The 23,039-nt window shown below is 54.3% G+C and overlaps 1 protein-coding gene across 6 annotated transcripts in view; it reads left to right on the top strand.

Moving 5' to 3' along the window:
• MYO7A (myosin VIIA) overlaps positions 1-23,039 on the top strand; it is an 89,112-nt gene that overhangs the window by 34,194 nt on the left and 31,879 nt on the right. For all 6 annotated transcript variants that reach the window (XM_078340152.1, XM_035265344.3, XM_078340151.1 and 3 more), the window contains 15 exons: positions 342-552; positions 1,074-1,209; positions 3,534-3,640; positions 10,132-10,269; positions 12,132-12,290; positions 12,736-12,828; positions 14,892-14,986; positions 16,865-16,949; positions 17,529-17,747; positions 18,167-18,274; positions 19,385-19,594; positions 19,925-20,128; positions 20,385-20,561; positions 21,018-21,107; positions 22,452-22,579. In XM_078340152.1, coding sequence (XP_078196278.1) covers positions 342-552; positions 1,074-1,209; positions 3,534-3,640; positions 10,132-10,269; positions 12,132-12,290; positions 12,736-12,828; positions 14,892-14,986; positions 16,865-16,949; positions 17,529-17,747; positions 18,167-18,274; positions 19,385-19,594; positions 19,925-20,128; positions 20,385-20,561; positions 21,018-21,107; positions 22,452-22,579 — 2,160 coding nt within the window. The remainder of the gene's footprint in view (positions 1-341; positions 553-1,073; positions 1,210-3,533; positions 3,641-10,131; positions 10,270-12,131; positions 12,291-12,735; positions 12,829-14,891; positions 14,987-16,864; positions 16,950-17,528; positions 17,748-18,166; positions 18,275-19,384; positions 19,595-19,924; positions 20,129-20,384; positions 20,562-21,017; positions 21,108-22,451; positions 22,580-23,039) is intronic.

Genomic DNA, 23,039 nt, shown 5'->3' with positions numbered 1-23,039 from the left:
GGGGTTTGGGTGCCCACCTGCCAATCCCCAGCCCTCCCCAGGGCTTGATCATGCGAGGGAAAGGGTTCCAAAGGGGGCATCCTAAGCCCGAGGTTCTAGCCTTAACTCTCCTTCTGGCTCACAGAGTGACCCTAGGCAAGTCCCTTGCTTTTGCTGGGCCTCCATGTCCTCCTCTGCACCTGGAGGGAGGTGGACTTGACACTCCCCTTCACCTTAGAGTTTGGAGTCCATGATGGAAGCAGCTTGCTAGAAGGCCATGCTGCAGGTGGAGGCAGATCCAGGCTCTGAACAGCAAGGCGGGGCCTGAATAGCACCCTGACCCCATCCCTGTGCCCCTGCAGCTTCGAGCAGCTCTGCATCAACTTCGCCAATGAGCATCTGCAGCAGTTCTTTGTGCGGCACGTGTTCAAGTTGGAGCAGGAGGAGTATGACCTGGAGAGCATCGACTGGCTGCACATCGAGTTCACCGACAACCAGGACGCCCTGGACATGATCGCCAACAAGCCCATGAACATCATCTCCCTCATCGACGAGGAGAGCAAGTTCCCCAAGGTGGGCCTGGTCCTGCCGCCGCCTCCCAGGAGCTTGGGAGCACACAGTTTCCTTCCCTGCTCTGAGCCCCAGCTTTTCTCATCTGCAAAATAGAACAAAGGATACCCATCTCTCCAGGTGGCTCTGGGGCCAATTCAAATACTGTCATCTGCCATTTGGGAATCACCTACAGTCCACGGGGTCCTGGGCCAGGCAATGAAGATCTAAGCATGCAGTTGGCACAAAATGGGTGCTGAGGACACAGAATGTATCTCAGAGTTGGGGAGTTAGAGAGGGGATTGCACCCATGATTTTAATCATGGGAAATAGATTGTCTAAACTGGAATGTACTTTCAAGGTTGTGTAGTTCTAATTCATCCACTTAACAGATGGGGAAATAGGGGCCAGAGAGCTCCTGTGTGAGGTAGAAATAAAGGAGGGGAAGCTCCTGAAGAACAGACAGAATGCAAAGACATGGGCAGGAAGGCAGTGAGGCCCATGGAGGAGAGGGTGGGCTCACAGCTGCCTCTCCGCTCCTGCAGGGCACAGACACCACCATGCTGCACAAGCTGAACTCCCAGCACAAGCTCAACACGAACTACATTCCCCCCAAGAACAATCACGAGACCCAGTTTGGCATCAACCACTTTGCAGGCATTGTCTACTATGAGACCCAAGGTACAGGGGCTGTCCAGCTGTCTGTCGCTCTCTGCCTGTGCCCCTGCCTTCCCCTTCCCCAGCCCAGGAATAAGGCATCCAGAGTTTTAAAGATTTTTTTAAGTTGTGGTAAAATATATATAAACTTTACTAAAATGGCAAAATGTTAGACTGAGTGGCACTAAGTACTTCACGGTGCTGTGAGTCCATGTGTCCATACTGCTATTTCCAGGGCTTTCTCGCCGCCCCAAACAGAAGCTCTGCGTGCATGGAGCGATAGTTTATCGTCCTGCCCCTGCCCCCAGCCCCCCCGACACCTGTGTTCTACTTTCTGTCTGTGAATTTTCCTCTGGGGACATGCAGCTGGGTTCTTATTAAAGCTGGAAGTTAAGAAGAGTGGTCAGAACACAGGCTTATCTCTCTTGGAATTCTTACAGGGTTTGTCAAAAGACTGCAGACTGCCCTTACCAATCCCTCCCCACTTTCCCTGGTATAAAGGGGCAACCTCAAATTGGCATCAGTTACGGGGTGTGTCTACCCTGAGCCCTGCCATACAGCCTCAAGGGGTCCCACCCATAGTCAAAGGCCAATTAACCCATAAATACTACATCTACACCTACTGTGTACCCCAACAAATTAAAAATTGATTTTTTAAAAAAGGCCAAAAAAATTCAAAGCAAACACGCTATAATCCATCTGTTTCTTACTCCCTTGCTGAACAGGTCCAGAAGTCAGCAGTGTATCAGTGAGCCATGCTGCAGTGGTAGAATCTGATGGCGGCTCAGACTCCCTTGAAATACTGGACTGTGAGATCCAACCTTATTGTTGGAAAGAAGGAAGCAGAGGTTAAGTTTGAGGGACAGTAGTGCAAACCAACTGGTTGTTCATTTGGAGTAACAGAGGACTGTATTTTTCAGTTCAGGCCAACCAGCATGCTCTTAGAATCTATTATGTACCAGGCTTCATGCTGTTGCTGAAGATAGAAGTGAAAATTGAGAATCTCTGTGCTGAGTTATAAAACTATAGAACAGTAGGTCTACAGGGAACATAATTCTACCTTAGCAGAACTGGAAACTGAAACCCAGAAAGGGAAATGGCTTGCCTAAGGTTTTAATCAAGACTGAATGACTGGAAAGACTTCTAGCAGCATTTTCTAGTTCACAAAGAACTGTTTCAATACAGCACCTTATTGATGTGGAGTTATGAAGTGGGTGGTATTAGGTGTTCTGAAGAGAAGCAAGCTTGTGTGCACTCTCCTTCCCATCCAACAGTTGAGGAAACTGGAGTCCCAGAATGGGGGTCTTTCTAGGATCACATAGTGAGTCTGTCAGAGCTTTAGTGAGAACCCAATGACCTCCCAAGTGTAAAGCCCACACTCCCTTCATGTGTGTCCCCTGCAACTCACCCCTCCTCAGGTGCCAAGTGGGCAGCCTTGACCAACAGCTTCAACTGAGCCCCTCTGGCCACATAATGGGTATGGAGCTTTGCTGTGGCTCCAGGCGGGACCTCAAAAGGGTCTCTGTGCCATCTGCCATTCATGGGCAGCCGATGTCCTGCTCTCTGCAGTGGCACTCCCCCTCAGGCATCTGCAGTCCCAGGGCACCCCATCTCTTGCTCCACTCCAGCAATCTCTCCCCATTAACCAGTTTCTAACTCTTCAGTCCCTGGGAGTGGCAGCCTCCTCTGGGGTCTGTGTGGTGCAGGAGAATCTCCTTAGGCTCCTGGGGGTCCTGGGTTCTGGGTGCAGAGAATCTCCTTTGCAGCAGGGTCCCGAGTTCAAGTCTTAACTCTGCCCATGGCTTACTGGGTGACGTTAGACGACTCACTGAGCTTCTCTGAGCATCAGTTTTCTCCCTTTTGGGGTTGGGGAGGTAATCCCTACCTGTCCCACATAGAGGGATCTGTGAGGGGACTTTGTAAAACATAATATACTGTCCAACCACAGGTGGTTTTAATGAATTCCTTTACTATTAGCTTGTACCAGGTCAACATGCATTCTCTCCCAGCTGACACACTTACTTGACAAGGCCTTTTAATATCTTAGTTCAGAAGGCTCATGGAGGCTTTGGGGTGGTTGGTCAGGAAGGAGTCCCGCTCTCTCCTGGAGACTGAGACTGTCCTTCTTGAACAGGCCTGGAAGAGAGGAGCTGTGTGGTTGGGGAGGTGGCCCCTCACTTTCTCTGTGATGTTGAGCAAGTCTCTGTCCCCTCCCCTCGGTGTCCCCCACCGTGAAATGGATGTGGTTGAACTAGGTGGATATTGAGGGTCCTCCTGGCTCTAATGTGGTGGTTTTGGGGAGGGCCCGCCAGAGCTGTTGAGGTGTGACTGCTGTTTACTGCCTGCAGGCTTCCTGGAAAAGAACCGAGACACCCTGCATGGGGACATCATCCAGTTGGTCCACTCCTCCAGGAACAAGTTTATCAAGCAGATCTTCCAGGCCGATGTCGCCATGGTAAGCCAGGCGCAGTTTCTGCTGTTGGGATAGGCCCCCGCAGGCCAGGCCTGGGTCTAGGCCCTGCCCTTGCCCAACAGCTTCAACTGAGCCCCTCTGGCCACGTAATGGGTATGGAGCTTTGCTGTGGCTCCAGGAGGGACCTCAAAAGTGCTCCCATCTGGTCCTCTTATTGTACTAATTGGGGGATGTGGCTGGGGTTAAGACCCAGAGAAGGGTCACCTGAGAGGTCATGGAGCAGAACCGGTCAGGGCTCAGTTTACTGCGGGGGTCCACCCCCTGGAATCCAGCTGCTAAAAGGAGCATGGGCAGAAGGAGTACGCGCAGCCTGAAGGATGTGGGGTGGGTGTGGGCACTCAGAGAAGCTGGCACAGAGGGCATGCCTGCACCAGCCCCAGAACCCATCGGACCGTGGGAGAACTCCCCGCTCCACCTTTCCTTAGGCCCCAGGGTGAAAGTCTAGTGGATTTTCTCCTGCAGGGTTGCCTGCCTTTTTAATTTGTATTTTCCTCCTGTCCCATGGCTTCCTGGAGGGTGCATGGAAGGCCTCTCGGGGAGGACAGCCCCCACCCCCTCCAGGCCTGTCCAGGTGCCTGGCTGTCCCCTGCCCTCAGGACCACCAAGGCATCACAGAGCTTCCAGGACCCCAGACCTCACCCTGAGGGTCCCCCTCTCTCGGTAGTGGATTTTTCGTGCTTTTGTGACCCGCCACATTCTCCTTGCCCCTCCTCTCCCCATGTCACCCTCCACTGTGGTTCCTGTTGTAGTTTCTCTGTGGTTATTCATCGGGCACTCTGCACCACTCAGCAGCTGCTGCGAAGGTAAAAGATCCCAGCCCAGGGCTGAGGATGGCGGGAGAGGCCTCAGCAGCCTGGGTGGGGCTTGGTCCTGAGCCCTCATGGTGCCGAGGCTTGGGGAAAGGGCAGGGCTTTTTCTTCTTTTATTTGGAGTGTGTTTTGTTTGGAGTGGTTTGTGGAGTGATTTTTGTGTTTGGTTTTTGAGTTACGTGTGCTGCAGGCATTTCTTTCTTCAAGGAGGAAACTGAGTCCTAGGAGAGGGGCGAGGCTTGCCCAGGGTCCTCTGGGAGCCAGAGGCAGAGCAGGGACTTGAAAGCAGATCTCCTAAGGCCCCTAGGAAGCATCAATCCCTGATCCTCCCACCAGGCCCTGGTGGGTGCCTACGGCCACACCTTGGTCAGATCCTCAGATAACCTTGCAAGGCAGGAGGCACAGGTGGCATTTTCTGCATTTTGCAGATGAGAGACTGAGGCTGAGAGAGGGGATATGACTCATTCCAGGTGGCAACATTCTGACGTGGAGCTGGGACTATGAGACACCCTTCCCCAGACCTCCTTCAGCCTGAAACAGCAGCCCTGGTGTGTCCTGAGCTCTGGTTCAGGCCGTGACTCCCACGGTTCTCTAGATCCCAAAGGTGCCAGGCACCCCTTAGCAACAGCATTGTGCTGCCAACCCCTTGGCCTCCTTTTCCCTCCTGAGCCCTGTATTTCCTCTGCCAAATGCTGACATCCTTCCACTTTGGCCTGATGCTGAGTCCCTCTTCCTTCCTGCCTGCCTGGCAGAGTTCTGAAACAATCCACACACCACCGGCAGTAGACAGGGCATGTCAGGAGCAAGGAGCTTGTCTGGATGGTGGCCTCTCCCCTCTGCCCATGGATCAGCCCTGGAACAGCCGCCACCCCCACTCACCCCTGAAAGACCAACACCGTAGGCTGACCGACTGCTGGGGTGCACGCAGGGCTGACCTGAGAGAGGAGTCCTAGGCACTAGAAGCTCCAGCACCCGGAAGAGTCCCCACCTGAAGGCCCTGTGCTGGAAGGTGACCACACTGCTGAGACAAGCATGGCTCTGGCCTCTCCCACTCTTTCCTCTTCTCCTACAGTCCCCTGGCCCCACTTGGTGGGCCCACTCATTCCTCCTGCTTTCAGTCATACTCTGGTTGAACCCCATCTTCCCCTCCTACACGTTCTTCTCCTCTCTCTTTTCAAAGCTCCTGGTGGCATCTGGGAACACTCCATAATGTTTTCTGCTCTAAGTTTCCTACTCCTGGGACTAGAACCCTCTTACTGAGAAATCATGGAGAGGTCAAAGTGCAGGAGCCCCGAGTCTCCAGAAACGGGTCACTCTAGAAGAAGTGTTAGGAGCAGAGAATTAGGATACAGCAGTGACCGATCCGTACCAATTACATCTACTGGGCATCTCTTCTGAGCCAGGCTGTGAGCTAAGCACCTACATTTATCACCTCATTCAATCCCCACTGCAAACTGGACAATAGTGACTATTACTCCACTTTACAGGTGAAGAAACCGGGGCCCAGGCTGGGAGTGGTGGCTTGCAGTTATGCTCCCAGCACTTTGGGAGGCTGAGGCAGGAGGATTGCTTAAGGCCAGGAGTTCAAGACCAGCCTGGGCTACATAATGAGATCCTGTCTCTACAAAAAAATTTAAAATTAGCTGAACATGGTGGTGAGGACTTGTAGTCACAGCTAGTTGGGGGGCTGAGAAAAGACGATTCCTTGAGCCCAGGAGTTGGAGGTTGCAGTGAGTCATGATTGTGCCACTGCACTCCAGCCTGGGTGATGGAGAGAGATCCTGTCTCTAAAATTTAAAACAAGAGAGAAACTGGGGCCAAGAGAGGCCGAGTTGCTCGCTGAGGTCACACAACTTGCGACACAGCAGGGATTCAAGCCCAGGTCTCCCTCAGAGAGGAGCTTGTCCGTGGTCATATACAAATGAGGGCTAAAGTGATGTTTTCCAAGTCCTTGCTTTTTAAAAGATAATTTTAATTTTTAAAAATGTACTGTGCTGGCTCCATAAACATCACATATTAGGAAAGGAAACATACTTCATAACTGCTAGAAATATGATGGCTTTTTAAAAGGAAGATGAAAATCAGCTTGGTTAATTGTGAGACATTGAGTCACAGTTTATTCAACGACAGTGTGCTAGCAGCCATGCTCCCGTCAGGATGGAAGCCCAAGCCACCTCTTGTAGGGATCAGAACTCCCACTGTGGGCAGTTCCTTAAGTTTTCATCCTTTAGCTCCTACATCTGCCTTCCCTCACAGAAGCCCTTGCTGGTGAAGGGCCCAGCCCAGCTGTGATAAAGGCAGCTCTTCCAGGACATTGAGCATCCTCTGATTAATGCCTAAGCCCAGTTACAAACCCTGGGGCCCCAAGTCTGAGGGACACATGTTCACTCTATGCAGGTGGCCTCCTGCCTGAGACTTCCCAGTCCCTTTCATGTCACCCTCTGAGGTCCTCTCAGATCCTTTCTGGGGAGCATTTTACATTGGCCTTTGGACTTTTCACTTCCGCCTTCACTCCATCCCCATCTGCAGACTATCCCAGAAAATAGCAATTACCAGGAAGGACAGCCTTTCCCCTCAATGAAGTAAAACCAAGTCAGAAACCCAGATGGTTACCTACAAACATTTATTGAGTACCTACTATGTGCCAGGCATTGTCATGGGTCTTGGGGATGTAGCAGTGAACAAAACAGAAAATGTCTCTGTCTTGATGTAACTTCAGTTCCAGCAGAAGACAGGATAGTTAGAAAGCCCAGGCCAGGTGCAGTAGCGCATACCTGTAATTCCAGCACTTTTGGGAGGCCAAGGTGGGTGGATTGCTTGAGCTCAGAAGTTCGAGACCAGCCTAGGCGACATGGCAAAATCTCATCTCTACAAAAATATAGAAATTGGGCACGGTGGCACACACCTATAGTCCCAGCTGAGGCGGGAGGCTTGAGCCTGGGAAATTGAGGCTGCAGTGAGCCAAAATCATGCCGCTGTAATTCAGCCTGGGTGACAGAGTGAGACCTTGTCTCAAAAATAATAATAAATAGATAGTCAATACATAAATAAAAGCTACAGTATATCAGATGGTGAGATGCAACATGGGGAAAGATTAAGGAGGGAGGAGTGTGGTGGTGGGGCTCTGTGATTTTCAGTGGGGGATCAGGAAAGGCCTGCCTGAGAAGCTGAGCAGGAGGTGAGGAAGAATGTGCCCAGCCACATTCCTGAGGAAGGGCTTTGCAGGGAGAGGGGACAGCAAGTGCAGATGCCCCGAGGTGCTTTGCAAGCCTCTGCCTGCATCCCAGGTACATTCTAGGCAGGGTAAGGAGGCTGGAGGGGCTGGAGGAGAGGGAACAAGTGGTGTAAAGGCCAGAGGCTCCCGGGACTGGCTCCTATGGGGCACTGGGCCTTCATGCAGAGTGAATCATGGAGCCAATGAGGGTTCTGAGTAGGTAAGGGATGTGATTTTGTTTTAGCAGCCTCACTCGGGCTGCTGTACTGAGGGTGGAGGGGTCCCAGGCACTTGAGGCTCCAGCACCCAGGAGAGTCCCTGTCTGAAGGCCCTGTGCTATAGGGTGGCCATGCAGGTGTGGCTCTGGTCTCTTCTACTCTTTCCTCTTCTTCTCTAGCTCCCCAGTCCCAGGGGAGGGTGGCATGGAGTGTGGGGCATGGAAGCAAAGAGACTAGTTGAGGGGTTGCTGCAGGAATTTGAGAGCGATGCTGGTGGCTGGGACTAGGCTGACCGTGGAGGAAGTGGTAAGAAGGGGTCAGTTCTGGAGATATTTTGAAAGTAGAGCCAGTAAGATCTGCAGATATATTGGATGTGACAGAAAACAGTTGCTAGATGTTTGGCTGAAGCAACAGGAAGGTGGACAGTTTCTGTGAACACATGGATGTCACTAGGAACCAGTTCAACAGCACTTCAGTAGATTGAAGTGTTCACTGTTACTTGTGCCAGGCAGGCCCTGGCCATGCAGCCATAGAAAGGCAGACCCGACCTGTCCTCATGGGGCTCCCAGCCTGGCAAAGAGGACAGGCAGAAAGCAGGAGTTACATTGTGATGACCAAGACCAAAGCCAGGCGTGTGTGTGTGCGCATGTGTGTGTGTGCATGTGGTGGTGTGCGTGTACTCCTGTGGTGTGCGTACGTGCATGCTGAGGTGTGTGTGTGTTGTATGTGTGCACGTGCATGCATGTACTCATGTCAGGGCTGGGTACAGCCCAACTTGGACAGCTCCCCTCCAGTGACTGGGGTCACCCAGTGCTGCTGCTGGATCAAGTTCAGGGCAACCCCGGGGGCCACAGATTTGACCATCACCCTACCGCAGTGCAAATACTCCCCAGCTTCTCTGTGCAAAATCCTAGAATATATTCCAAATAAAACGAAACTGGAAAGCAGTGCCGATTTCAGAATAGCAGGCACTGGCTCTTTCTTGGAAGGCCTCATCACAGTCTGGTGGCATATTACCTGAATTTAGTATGGGCGTAAGACCTTTGTCCCCCGAAATACCTCACACATCTACATCTGCATCTGGTTTTTGATGCTGCAGGATATCAGATGAAATGGTGACATTAAAAATCTTAAATCTTACAATATTAATCAAATGAAGTCAAATCAAATAAAATAAGAAATTCTCAACCAAATGAAAGTGGCCAGGAAGACAATCATCAAGATGCTTTGGAACAGAACCTGGTCTCTGTGTCCAGCTCCTATCCGTCCTGCCTCTTGGCTTCCCGTTTGTTTGTAGCTCAGGCCTTCCCCGACCTCATCTCACAGTATTCTCAGAGGGGACCCCAGTAGGGCAGGAAGGTGCAGGGGGCTCGCTGGCTGCTGGGATCACCCAGGTTGCAGCTGCTGGACCACAGTACCCCGGGCGTGTCAATGCCACAGCCAGTGGACAGGGGTTGTGGGGAAGCAGCTTGTGTGCCTTCTTAGGAGGATTAGCCAGGCCTGCCCCGCCCCCAGTCTGCTGCTGCCGGCTAAGCCCCGGAGAAGAGAGGTCACGGCAGCTCCTGCCCCTCCTCCTCCGGCTTGCCCACTGGTTCCCAGAAGGCGGCACCACCTTTCCAGGTTGTTGTTTACTGAAACATGCCCTGACCTCTGATTCTTGTCACAGCCTGGTCAGATGGATAGATGGCATCACCTCCACTTAGGAAACTGAGGCTCCACACCACTTAATGACCTGCCCAAGGGCACAGAGCTAGAAGAGCCAGTGCCTGCTAGAAAGTGGTGGGCCAGGGCTTGAATCTAGGCTTGTCTAACCCCTGTCTCTAGAGATGACCTCAGGGTCCTGAGGTGGCCAAGTCCGATTACTCCTTTATACAGGGAGAGGGAGATGCGACTCAGGGGCGACCCCTTGCTCAGAGTCATCCAGCGCACCAGGGGTGGGGGCAGGCTCCCGACTTGCAGTGCAGAGATATTCCTGCAGGGTTCACTTCCTCCTGGCCCAGAGGTGGTACCTTTGGAAATCCTGGAAGGCTTCCCAGAGTGGGTGTCTGGGGTCCATGCTCCAGCCCAGACTGTGGGGGAGAGGCAGTTTGCAGGAAAACTTTGAATGCCGCCCTATCCCTCAAACCCTGACCCTGCTGCCCTCCCCTCCCGCTTCCTACTGGGCGGCTCCTGGGAGGCTGGATTGGGGCAGGCACAGCCCCTCCTATCGCCGTCGTCTGTCCATCCCCCCAGGGCGCCGAGACCAGGAAGCGGTCACCCACACTCAGCAGCCAGTTCAAGCGGTCGCTGGAGCTGCTGATGCGCACGCTGGGTGCCTGCCAGCCCTTCTTTGTGCGATGCATCAAGCCTAATGAGTTCAAGAAGCCCATGGTGAGTGGCCCTGGCCTGGGGTTGGCGGGTGGAGTCTGGGGTGATATGGAGGGGCTGGGTCAAAAATGGGGTAGGGTGGGAGTGGATAATGTAAGACTTTGCCCCTTTGGGGAATGGGGAGCACTCAGGGAACTTGTGAAACAAGGTCCCCTATTTACTGGAATTAGCGGGTGCCTTGGAAAGAGCCTAGACTCTGCAGAGGGTTTGCGGCAGGTTCAGATGCAGGCTCTACCACTTCCAAGTGGTGACTGCAGACAAGGCACTTTCTTCTTTTATGCCTCAGTTTCCTCATAGATGGATATGGGACTGACTGTACCTGCCTCCTGAGGCTATTCCATGCAATAATGCTTGCAGATGCCCGCACCCAGCAAGTGCCCAGTGATTGGCAGCTGTGGTTCTTGCTGCAGCTTCTTCTTTGAAGGCCCCCTTCTCCTTTGGCCCAGCTCAACCACACCTCTTCCTGGAAGCCTCCCCCATCCCTCTGGCTGCTTGGGATATCCTCATTCTTGACTTTTCTGAATAACATTCGGTGGGCCCTTTCTGTGTGCCTGGCATAGGCTGGATTGTCAGTCCACAGCCTCCTTCAATCTTCTCAAATAGCCTGTGAGAAAGGGGCTTGGTGGTCCAGGTTAGAGATGAGGGACTGGGGCCAGGGAGGTTAAGGGGCTCAGGCTGGGACCACCTCGCTGCAAGTCTTCTCCTTCCCCAGCACAGGCTCGGAGGGTTGTTTACCCCAGGCCCACAGGGAAGCCTGGGGGAAGCTGGGACCTCGGGATCTGGGTGGGGGGAGGGAAGGCAGGCCAGGGAAAGTGGCCTGGAGGGAGAGGAAACAGGCTGCGGAAGCTGACAGCTGCAAGTGCTGTCCCCTCCCGCTGTCCCCTGCCTGGAAAACATTCCCCAGAGTGGACGAGGCCTGTCCCCTTTAGGACTCAGGTGTGCAGGGGCCTGAGGGTTGCAGAGGGCTCCAGTGAGCTCTCCCTTTATTGCAGAGGGTTCAGGGGACTGAGACCAGGGCGGCTGGGCACAGTCTCCCCTGGCTCTGAAGTGGGAATCTTCTTTCAGCCCAGTCCTCAGCATCTGTGGACTGGGCCTTGCAACAGCCTCCTTGAGGTTCTCCTGCCTCCCTGGCCTCCTGTCCTGCCTCCCCCGGCCCCCAACAACATTGTTCTCAAATGCAGACCTGGCCCAGTCTCTCCCTGCTCTAAACCTTCCCTGGATTCCATCATCCATGGATGAGGCCCCAACATAGTCCCACAGCCCAACACCTGTCTTCTACATTTTCTCGCCAGCCCCTACACTACCCAAACCCCAGGGCCCTTCAAAAAATGTGCCTCTTCCTGAAGGCAGCTAGAAAGTTGTCTGAATAACTACAGATGTACAATGGCTGCACGTGGAAGGTACTCCCTGGGGCTGTGTGGAGCACCCCTCGCCTGTACAGCCACAGCTTGGCCTGGACGAGCCTCTCTAGCTCCCCCAGGGTTCCCAACAAAGTCCTGTGCTTCCAGGCTTCCACACCTTTGCACAGGCTTACCTCCTCCAACCTTGTAATACTCCCCCTCCCATCAGGGTTAGGGGGGTAAATATGCCTCCTCCATGAAGCCACCCCCGCCGCCTTGGGTGTCCCAAGGGGAATTAATCTGTCTTCTCTGTGCTCCCAAAGCACCCAGCGCCACCACGACAGGCCTCACTTTATGCTATTTTGTGGGTTTGAGCTGCAGATCCAGGTGCTGGTCCCAGCTTTGCTCCTCCTGTGCCATGTGGCCTTGGCCTTCTGAGCCTTTGTCTGGGCTGGTCAAGTACACAGCAGGGCCGCCTCCCAGCAGAAGCCTTGGCCCTGACACCCTTGGCTATGTGTCCGGCAGCTGTTCGACCGACACCTGTGCGTGCGCCAGCTGCGGTACTCGGGGATGATGGAGACCATCCGAATCCGCCGAGCCGGCTACCCCATCCGCTACAGCTTCGTGGAGTTTGTGGAGCGGTACCGTGTGCTGCTGCCGGGTGTGAAGCCAGCCTACAAGCAGGTACAGGGCTCGGTGCACAGAGGGCAGGATGGGAGGGTCCCAGCTCCGGCAAGGCAAAGGCCCCAATTTTCTTATCGGGACCATGGGTGGGGCTTGACGTCTGCTCAGGCTCTGAGGTGCAGCATGAAACATTGGGGTCCTTTATTGGAACGAATCAGTGGGCTTCAGTTGCCGTGTCCAGCTGGTGAGGACTTCACACATGGTGGTATAAGGAACAAGACCAGGCCTGCCATGTAAGCCCTGGATGTCAGTTGTGAGAAAGGATTTTGCAATTTTACCATCCAGCTGAGCTAAGGAGAAAACAGGCTCAGAGAAAGCAGGAACCAGCTGAGGTCACACTTCAAGTCAGGGGCAGAGCTCTGGAAGAGCCCTGCCTCCCAGCCTCGGGGACACTCCGGAGGCCTTCCCACTGACTCATTCCCTGTGTACCCCACCCCCACTCCAGGGAGACCTTCGAGGGACATGCCAGCGCATGGCTGAGGCTGTGCTGGGCACCCACGATGACTGGCAGATTGGCAAAACCAAGATCTTTCTGAAGGTGAGCACAGACGCCTTCCTTGGACTGCTTAGAGAGGCTGTGAATTCCCATCATGTGGGGTGGGGTGCTTGGGAGAGGGAGGCAGTGCTTTGAGATCCTTCCTGCCGGGCTGTGGTGTGGCTGGAGGAGCAGGTGGGATCTGGCCTCTCCAGTGGGGAAGGGGAAGTTGGTATTTGAGATCATCTACCACCTGGGAGCGGGGTCAGAGCACTGACCACAGGTTAGAAACCACACACCAGGGGTGAGCTGTCTCTCAGGCCCGCAGCAGGGAGGCAGGGGTGCTACTTGCGTTATGGCCCTTTCTGAGCCTCATTTTCCTATCTGTAAATTGGGGTATGCCTGTGTGAGGTCTCTTGAGTGTATCTTTAGGTTCCTTCCTGTGGTTTCCTGCCTGGCCAGGTCCATCCCGTGCTGGGGTCTGCGGCTTGCCACCTGTCCGTCACTCTGCAGGGAGTTCAGCTCCCACTGCTGCCTGGGCAGCTGGAGAGGGACGCAGGAAGTGGGGCCGTGCAGGAGCCATGGAGTTACAGCATTGGAGAGATGGTGGGAGCTGGCAGTAGCAGGGCAGGCGCAGCAGGGACAGTGCAAGCTCCATGCGCTGGGCTTCCCCATTTGTATTTCCGCTCTACTAGATTTCTGGCTGTCCCGGGTGACAGGGCAGGGCTCCTTCCTCTGGTGTGGGGGTGGGGCCTGGGTACTTCAGGACAGCTACAGGAGGAACAAGAACCAGCCCTGAACTGGAGGGAGCCTGAGGCCTCTTCTAATTCTTCTCCAGCCAACGGGCTTCAGGCCAAGGCCCTTTCTCTCCTTGCACCTGCATTTCCTCATGGTCAAGATGTGACAAATATTCCCTGCCTGTGCCTCCCATAGCTGTCAGCCAGAAAGCACATTCTGTGTTCCAGGCCCCGGATGGGGGCTTTTCATCCATGATCTCATTTATTCTTTGAAACAGTCATGTAGAGAAGGAAGTATTACACCCATTTCACAGGCTCAGAGAGAAGTGAGTTGCCCGAAGCCAGGCTGCTAGGAAGCAGGGAGCAGGGCTTCCATCCTGGGAGGGGCTGATGCCCAGCCCCTGTGTGGGCAAAGTGGGAAAGGCAGGAATCACGATGGCATCTAGTGCCAGCGAACTCAGAGGAGTGCCATCAGCCTCCTCTGACTTACACTGCTAGGCTCTTCCGACATGGCCATGGTTTTGGAAGTCCAAACATGCTCATTCATCCATTCATTCATTTAGAATGCCTTGGCTGAGCATCTCCTCTGTCCGAGCCCTATGTGTCCACGATTATCCGATGGATGTGGCTCCCTCATGAGACTCTATCCTCCCCAGGGTCAGGGGCCATGTCTCCCTGGTTCACTGTGGCAGCCCCCTCCCCCTTCCAGCACCTAGCACAGTGCTGGCACATGGAGACATTAGATTCTTATGTATTCAATGAACCAATGAAATTTTGTCCAGCTAGAGTGAGGGTTGGGATCACAGGGGTGAGGAAAGAGGGCTGGAAAAGTTGGCAGGGCCCGGATCATGGGTGGCCTTTAGTGCCAGGGTGAGGAGCCCAGGCTTGGCCTGGGGAACCATGTGTCACTGTAGGGTCACCATCCTCACCATCCAGGTTGTGTTGAGGATGGTCCCTCTGTCAGCTTCTGAAGGAGGGCCAGAGGGAGAGCCAGGGAGGCTGAAAGACCTTCAGTTAGGAGGCTGCTGCCAAGATTCAGGAGAGGAATGGCAATAGCCTGGCCCAGGTGAGAGACTGATGTGACAGAGACGTCTAGAAGCAGGGGACTTGGGCAGATTGGCGATAGGGAAGAAGCCTTCCAACCCCATCCAGAGAGATTAGGCACCTTCTGCTCCATTTGTACTGCCTGGACCTCTAGGAAACAGCTACAACCCAGTCTGTCCTGGTGACTATGGGAGGCTGCCCCAGAAGCCAGAGTTAGCTGGGAGCTCATATGGCCCAACTGAGTTCTAGACCTGGGCTTCCAGTGAAGGAAGGGAGGCCCAGCTGAGACTGAGCAGGTGGTAGAGGAGACCTTGTAGGGCACTGCTCAGGAGCTCTGCCTCCTAGGACCACCATGACATGCTGCTGGAAGTGGAGCGGGACAAAGCCATCACTGACAGAGTGATCCTCCTCCAGAAGGTCATCCGGGGGTTCAAAGACAGGTGCGTGTTCCCAACAGGTCCTCTCCACCTCAGCCCAAACTCAGGTGTATATGTGGTGCTTGGCTCACCTCTGCTCTGCCCACATGAACAATAAGAAAAGAAAAACATGTTTACCCATAAAACAAGTGCATACATGCATAGCATGCACATATGATCATGGAAGCACAGAGGAAAAGATACATAATTTACATAAACCCATTGTGCCATATAAGCCAAATAATGCAATATATTCACCTACATACACACATGCACATATAGATACATGAGACTCATGTGTGAGCCCACTGTTCATTTCAGATGCTGATGAAATTTTGCAAAGAGGAAATTTGAGATTTCATAAATTATTAATGCAAAATGTGTCTCATATTCTATGTAAGGGATATGTGTACACCTGCAACAATTCACAAATATGCGGGACTGACTCCAAAGTGTGAGTCAAGCTCTGCAAAAATCCCACAACCCACCCCTTTGTAGTTCATATGGTCAGTCTCTCCCTTCGTCCATCCATCCAGCCAGCCAGCCATTCATCCACCCACCTATTCACCCACCCTCCTATCCACCCACCCACCTATATCCACCCACCCACCCATCCATCCATTCATCCATTCATCCATCCATTCACCCACCCATCCATTCATCCACCCACCCACTCACCCATCAATCCATCCATCCATCCATCCATCCATCCATCCATCCATCCATCCATCCATTCATTCACCCACCTATTCACCCATCCACCTATCCATCCATCCATCCATTCATCCACCCACCTATTCACCAACACACCTATCCATCCATCCATCCATCCATCCATTCACCCATCCATCCATCCATCCATCCATCCATCCATCCATCCATCCATCCATTCACCCACCCATCCATTCATCCACCCACCCACTCACCCATCAATCCATCCATCCATCCATCCATCCATCCACCCACTCACCCACTCACCCATCAATCCATCCATCTATCCATCCATCCATCCATCCATCCATTCATTCACCCACCTATTCACCCATCCACCTATCCATCCATCCATCCATTCATCCACCCACCTATTCACCAACACACCTATCCATCCATCCATCCATCCATCCATTCACCCACCCATCCATCCATCCATCCATCCATCCATTCACCCACCCACTCACCCATCCACCAACCAGCCCACCCACCCACCCACTCATTCATCCACCCATCCATTCATCCATCCATCCACCCACCCCCACTACCACAGTTGCTCATTTGCTTACGTGTGTCTCCAAGCATTGGCTTGTTGGCGCACTTGCACACTGACATACCTATCCTTCACTTTTCCTTTATTTATTTCTACATTCAGCAGACCCCCACTGTCTGCTTGTGGTCTCTGTCCTCTGTCAGGATGAAGATGACTGTTCTCCTGTAGAAGCAGCCTGCTGTGTGCAGGAGGAACAGCACTGAGCTCACGTAGGGTCAGTCAGAAGACAGGGGCTCTAATCCCAACCTATCAAGTTTCAGTTGCCCCATGTATAAAATGAGGAAGTTAGACTACTCGAAGCTTTTAATCTTTATATTATTTTAGTTACTTATTTGTTCATACATTTATTCATTCAACAAATACCTTCTGAATGTCTACCTTCATGGGCTTATGTGACAGGCCTGTGAGGCAGGCAGGGCAGGCATTATTCTACCCATTGTACAGATGTGGAAACTGAGGCACAGAGTTTATGTGCCTTGCCCAAGAGGCAAAGAGGTTATGTGCCTTGCCCAAGGTCACATAGCCAGGAAGTCACAGAGCTGGGACTCAGCGTGCCCTCTGGATCCCAAACCCCCCTGTACCCTGGTTGCCTCTGGATACTGCTCTGAGACTCACCTGCACCACTACTGCTGTTTCAGGTCTAACTTCCTGAAGCTGAAGAATGCTGCCACACTGATTCAGAGGCACTGGCGGGGCCACAACTGCAGGAAGAACTATGGGCTGGTGAGCCTCCCCACAGCTGCGCTTGCCCCAACAGGCCTTTGAACCCAGCCCTGCTGCCATGGCAGCGGAACTGGCCTGCACCCAGGCAGCACAGCCTGGCCTCGTTGGCCTCCTGCCACCACCCTGGCCAGCCACTTCCATTCCTCCTGCCTGAAGTCTGGATCTGGCTCTTGTGGCTTCTTCCAACTGGCCAGCAATGTTATTGCTCTCCTTCTGGAGTGTTTTTGGGGGTTGGGAGCACTCTGGGATTATTAGAGATCTCAGAGGGGGCTGGGATTGGCTGCGTCACATGGACCTCTGTGCAGCAGCTGGGCTTAGAGTTTGTGGGGGCTGGCTGGGAAGCAGACTGTTGGTTGCAGCTCCTAATCTGGGATTCTCTTAGGGGGACCCCAATGAGGGAGAGTCAAGGTCACCTTCTGAAAATATGTTGCCTGAGAGGAGACAGAACTTTCTAACAATGGGGAGGCCCTAATCTGGGGGTGCTTCTCTGAGAGTGGAGGCCAGTGCTGTGAAAGCTGTAGGCAGGGTCAGCCTGGAATGGGACAGTAGGCTCTGAGTATGGGGTGGCTGTCCTTGCAGATGCGTCTGGGCTTCCTGAGGCTGCAGGCCCTGCACCGCTCCCGGAAGCTGCACCAGCAGTACCGCCTGGCCCGCCAGCGAATCATCCAGTTCCAGGCCCGCTGCCGTGCCTACCTGGTGCGCAAGGCCTTCCGCCACCGCCTCTGGGCTGTGCTCACCGTGCAGGCCTATGCCCGGGGCATGATCGCCCGCAGGCTGCACCAACGCCTCAGGGCCGAGGTGAGGGAGCAAGTCCATAGCACCCACAGCTCTGAGCCCTGGCAGGGAGGTGTCCATGCATCACCCTCAAGTGTTAGCCAGGAAGCGAGGCCTAGGGAGGGGACCTGTGGTTATGCCTGCTCAGATGAGTGTACAAACCTGGGACCAGACCCTCATTTCCATCCTCCCAGCCAACAGATTCCCAGTCACTCTTGGGAATCTCTGGGAGACGGAGGCAAATCTGACCAGGCTTTAGGTGGTGCCTTCAATCCTCTGGGTGACCCAGAGAATTTCTTGGTTGCCTCACTTGTCCTATCTGCCAAATTATTTGGCAGTCATGCCCAGCTCCAGAACTCAGAGTGGGACTGGGTGGAGCTGGTGGGAATCCCTGCAACAACAGCAACACACATTTCTGTGCCCCTGGAATCCCCTTTCCTCAGTACCTGTGGCGCCTCGAGGCTGAGAAAATGCGGCTGGCGGAGGAGGAGAAGCTCCGGAAGGAGATGAGCGCCAAGAAGGCCAAGGAGGAGGCTGAGCGCAAGCATCAGGTGAGCCGAGAGCCTCCAGGTACTTCAGGTGTCCACTCACTGGCTTGTCCCCTGCCTGAGGCTGACTGCTCATCTGTCACCTGGTGCCTCAGCCTTCCTTCCGCGTCCTTCAGAGTGGCTGCACTAGACCCGCTTGGCCAATGTTGCCTGAGTTCTCGCTGGGCACCTGGTCCTGTGCCATGCAAAAGGACAGAGGGCTGTGGTGGCACCAGATGAAGAGGCCCAGGCCCTCAGCAGCCCCTTTCTAATTGAGAGACAGCATCCTGATAAAAGCCCCAGCCAGCTAATGGCACAAGGGTGCCACACTACCCCATAGAGAGCCACCAGCCACAGTGGCAAGTGCCACGCTGCCCGATAGAGAGCCACCAGCCACAGTGGCAAGTGCCACGCTGCCCGATAGAGCCACCAGCCACAGTGGCAGGTGCCACGCTGCCCGATCGAGAGCCACCAGCCACAGTGGCAAGTGCCACGCTGCCCGATAGAGAGCCACCAGCCACAGTGGCAAGTGCCATGCTGCCTGATAGAGAGCCACCAGCCACTGTAGCAAGCGAACACTTGCAGCGTGGCCTGTCTGAATGACACAGTGCTGTAAGTGTGAAATACACACTAGATTCTGAAGACTTGGTGGGGAAAAATGAATATAAAATATCTCAGTATTATTTTTATAATGTGGATTACGTGCTAAGATAATATTTGGGAAATACTGAGTTAAATAAAATATATTACTAAGATTAATACCACCTATTCCTTTTTAAAATGTGGCTACAACATGGGTGGCTTACATTATATTTCTGTTGGGCAGCACTGGTCTAGAGCCTCAAGCCAGTGGCTCTGGGATGTCTGGGTTGGTGTGGTCCCCATGGAGCAGGCTGCCTGGAGAAGGTGGCTCCCCGAGAGCCCTGAAGGATGGGCAGGATTGCTGTTTGGCTTGTGGAGAGGCCTCTGAGTGGCACAGAGGTGGGGAAGTAAGAGGCTCCATTCTCCCCAGTCAGCAGGAGGTGGGGGACTGAGGCTCTGGTTGCTTCAGGAGCACCCCAGGGAGAGCTTGTTCCCTGAGGCTGTGGCACTGGGGGCTGACCCCCTGTCTTCTGTGTCACCCCAACCGCCCAGGAGCGCCTGGCCCAGCTGGCTCGTGAGGACGCCGAGCGGGAGCTGAAGGAGAAGGAGGCCGCTCGGCGGAAGAAGGAACTCCTGGAGCAGATGGAACGGGCCCGTCACGAGCCTGTCAATCACTCAGACATGGTGGACAAGATGTTTGGCTTCCTGGGGACTTCAGGTGGTCTGCCAGGCCAGGAGGGCCAGGCACCTAGTGGCTTCGAGGTACCAGGCTGGGGACAGGGGCTCCAGAGGCCCCCACATGCCGCTTGTGCTGATCCTCCCTCTTCCTGTGCCTTTGGACTTAAACCCTACCCAGCCCCTCTGAGCAGTGGGGAGCAAGATGACCTGGGCCAGGGCCTGTCCCTCTCCAAGGCCGTTCTCAAGGGTTTTTTCAGTTTTTTTTTGAGATGGGGTCTCACTCTGTCACTAAGGCTGGAGTGCAGTAGCATGATCACAGCTCACTGCAGCGTTGAACTCCTGGGCTCAGGCAATCCTCCCACCTGAGCTTCCCAAGTAGCTGGGACTTCAGGGCATGCCTCTTGTCTCCTTCAGGACCTGGAGCGAGGGCGGAGGGAGATGGTGGAGGAGGACCTGGATGCAGCCCTGCCCCTGCCTGACGAGGATGAGGAGGACCTCTCTGAGTATAAATTTGCCAAGTTTGCTGCCACCTACTTCCAGGGGACAACCACACACTCCTATACCCGGCGGCCACTCAAACAGCCACTGCTCTACCATGAGGATGAGGGGGACCAGCTGGTGAGGCCTGCCTGCCACTAGGTCACAGGGCCAGGGCTGGGGCTGTGGACTCTGCTGCTGCTGGTGGCTGTAGGTGCTGAGTGTGATGGATCCCTGGGGGCCAGGGACCAGGTCTGACTATAGTCTTCACTGTGGAGCCCAGCCTGAGGCCTGACCATGAAGTAGGGGGTCAGCCTTCTCCCCAAACCACCAGTTCATTTTGATGGCTTTAGCAATGTCTTCCGCTCTGGCCCCTGACATGTGCACTCTGCCCCAGGCAGCTCTAGCGGTCTGGATCACCATCCTCCGGTTCATGGGGGACCTCCCTGAGCCCAAGTACCACACCGCCATGAGTGATGGCAGCGAGAAGATCCCCGTGATGACCAAGATTTATGAGACCCTGGGCAAGAAGACGTACAAGAGGGAGCTGCAGGCCCTGCAGGGCGAGGGTGAGGTGAGGCCAAGGTGCCCTCCGGCTGATGTCCCTCCCAGGCTGACGGGGAGGGCTGCTGGCATTGCCAGCCTTGGGCTCCTCTGCAGAAAAAGGCTCCTATAATTCATCTTTGCCTCACTGACTCTGCCTCCCACCCTCCTTTGTCTACTTGTGGGAACAAATGTGTGAAACTTTATAGTGCTGACCATAACTGAGGGGCCTCGTGGCAGAGCATACAGGGACTCTGCAGTTGGAGCCAGCTCCTGTACTATGGTTTTCAGAGTCTCACTTTTCCTGACTGCCAGTTGGCTGGTGGGGGTGGAAGGGTAGAGGTGAGCGGGTGGTGGGTGGCATTGTGGGGGTACCCTGTAAGCTTCATGTGGAGGCGAGATGGTCCCCCACATAGTCCTGCTGTCAGGGGGTCTCGTCAATGCTTTCTGCTCAGCTGCTTGACCCTGATCCCTGCTGGTCCTGCAGGCCCAGCTCCCCGAGGGCCAGAAGAAGAGCAGTGTGAGGCACAAGCTGGTGCATTTGACCCTGAAAAAGAAGTCCAAGCTCACAGAGGAGGTGAGGGCAGACTCTGGGGGTCTGGCAGCCCATGGGTGGCTGCCTTAGGTGGCTTAGGCTGGAGCACAGCTGAGCTGGGGGCCCCCGGGAGCAGGAGCAGGAGTGGACACTGTCTATCCTCAGGGGTCTTGGCTGGCCAGGGACGGGACAACATGGGTGGTTTGGTGGGTGATCAGGCAGACAGGAGTGCCTGAAGAAGGTGGGATCTCAGGTTGGGGTGGGGAAGGGCTTCCTAGGGGGCACTGAGAGCAGGAGAGGCCGTAAGACACAGGTGAGAGGGAGCACACTTTCAGCCAGGTGCTGACCCGAGGCACTTAGTCCAAGGATCTTTGAGGCATGGGAGCTTTTCTGTGGGACAAGAGTGCTCACGGAGCATGGACGGCATTAATTTATTTGAATTCATTCTTCGGTCACCCTGCCTTTTCTGGGCACTGTCCCAGCCCTTGTGCTCTGGGCTTGTCCAGGCTGGTGTGTATGTGGCAGGGGAGGATGCGGGGGAGAGACAGACACAAACCAAGGCATTCACAGCCCACATGTGCACATGCCAGTTCCTCTGCCTGAAACACCCTCTTTCTCTGCCTGGGGTCACCTCCTCCAGGAAGTCTCCCCAAGCCCTTCACTGCAGAGTCAGGGGCTTTCACTTCACCTGTGCCCTCATCCTGTCCCCACCTGAGGCACACATCCAGCCTTGCAGGTGCGTGGCCTCAGATTTGAATCTCAGCTCTGCCGCTCAGTATTCAAGGGACCCACGGAAGAAAATGGCCACTCTGTGGGGTGCTGGGAAGATGGTGGAGATGGCAGCTGAGGGTGTTCAGTAAACATGAGGGCCCTCCATGGTGTTCCGTCTGCAGCACCCACTTCTGCCACTCAACTCTCACTCACTCCATCTTCTGGACAGAGCTCGGGGCTTGTGCTGCGGGCTGTGTCACATCAAGGCTAAGGGTGTTGGTGGCAGGGTGATGGTGACCGGTGGTTGGAACCTGAGGTATACTCCAGGTGCCACAGTTATGTGTATGTGGGCCACCCCAGAGAGATAGGGGTCCTGCTTGGAGTCAGAAGAGCAGGTCCATGTGCTGGCTGAGAGGACCTCCCTGGGGTGCAGGGTATTGAGGACACGGCAGAGGAGCTCTGTCTCCAGAATCAGGTGGCACTGGGCCAGTGTGTCCCGGCTGTGTGGGCCAGTTATTGGCCCAGCATCTGCTTTGCACATGGTGGGGAGCCTGGTTCTTCTGCTCACTCCTTAGATTCTGCTTTCTGTGGAGCAGGCAGCCTCAGGTGCTGGTGCCCTGGCTGGCAGAGGCAACGTCCCTAACTTCACCTGCCCTGTCCTCTCCTTTGGCCCAGGTGACCAAGAGACTGCACGATGGGGAGTCCACAGTGCAGGGCAACAGCATGCTGGAGGACCGGCCCACCTCCAACCTGGAGAAGCTGCACTTCATCATCGGCAACGGCATCCTGCGGCCAGCACTCCGGTCAGTGCTGGGATGCAAAAAAGCTGTTCCTATTTCCTGGAGGGTCTTGCCTTGAAGTTGATGGCTGCTGACTGATCAGAGCGGTGGTTGCTGAAGGTTGGGATGGCTGCGGCAGTTCCTTGATAAGACAGTGGGGAAATTTGCTGCATACATGGACTCTTCCTTCCACACAAAATTTCTCTGTAGCATGCAATGCTGTTTGACAGCATTTTACCCACAGTAGAACTTCTTTCAAAATTGGAGTCAATCCTCTCAAACCCTGCTGCTGCTTTATCAATTAAGTTGATGCAGTATTCTAAATCCTCTGTTGTCATTTCAACAATGTTCACAGCATCTTCACCAGTAGATTCCATTTCAAGAAACCACTTTCTTTGCTCATCCATAAGAGGCAACTCCTCATCCCCTGAAGTTTAATCGTGACATGGCAGTACGCAGTCACATCTTCAGGCCCCACTTCTCA

The sequence above is a fragment of the Callithrix jacchus genome, chromosome 10 (genome assembly GCF_049354715.1).
Source record: "Callithrix jacchus isolate 240 chromosome 10, calJac240_pri, whole genome shotgun sequence".
NCBI lineage: Eukaryota > Metazoa > Chordata > Mammalia > Primates > Cebidae > Callithrix > Callithrix jacchus.
The sequence above is the reverse complement of the archived record's forward strand: the minus strand, read 5'-3'. Positions and strand labels throughout refer to the sequence as shown.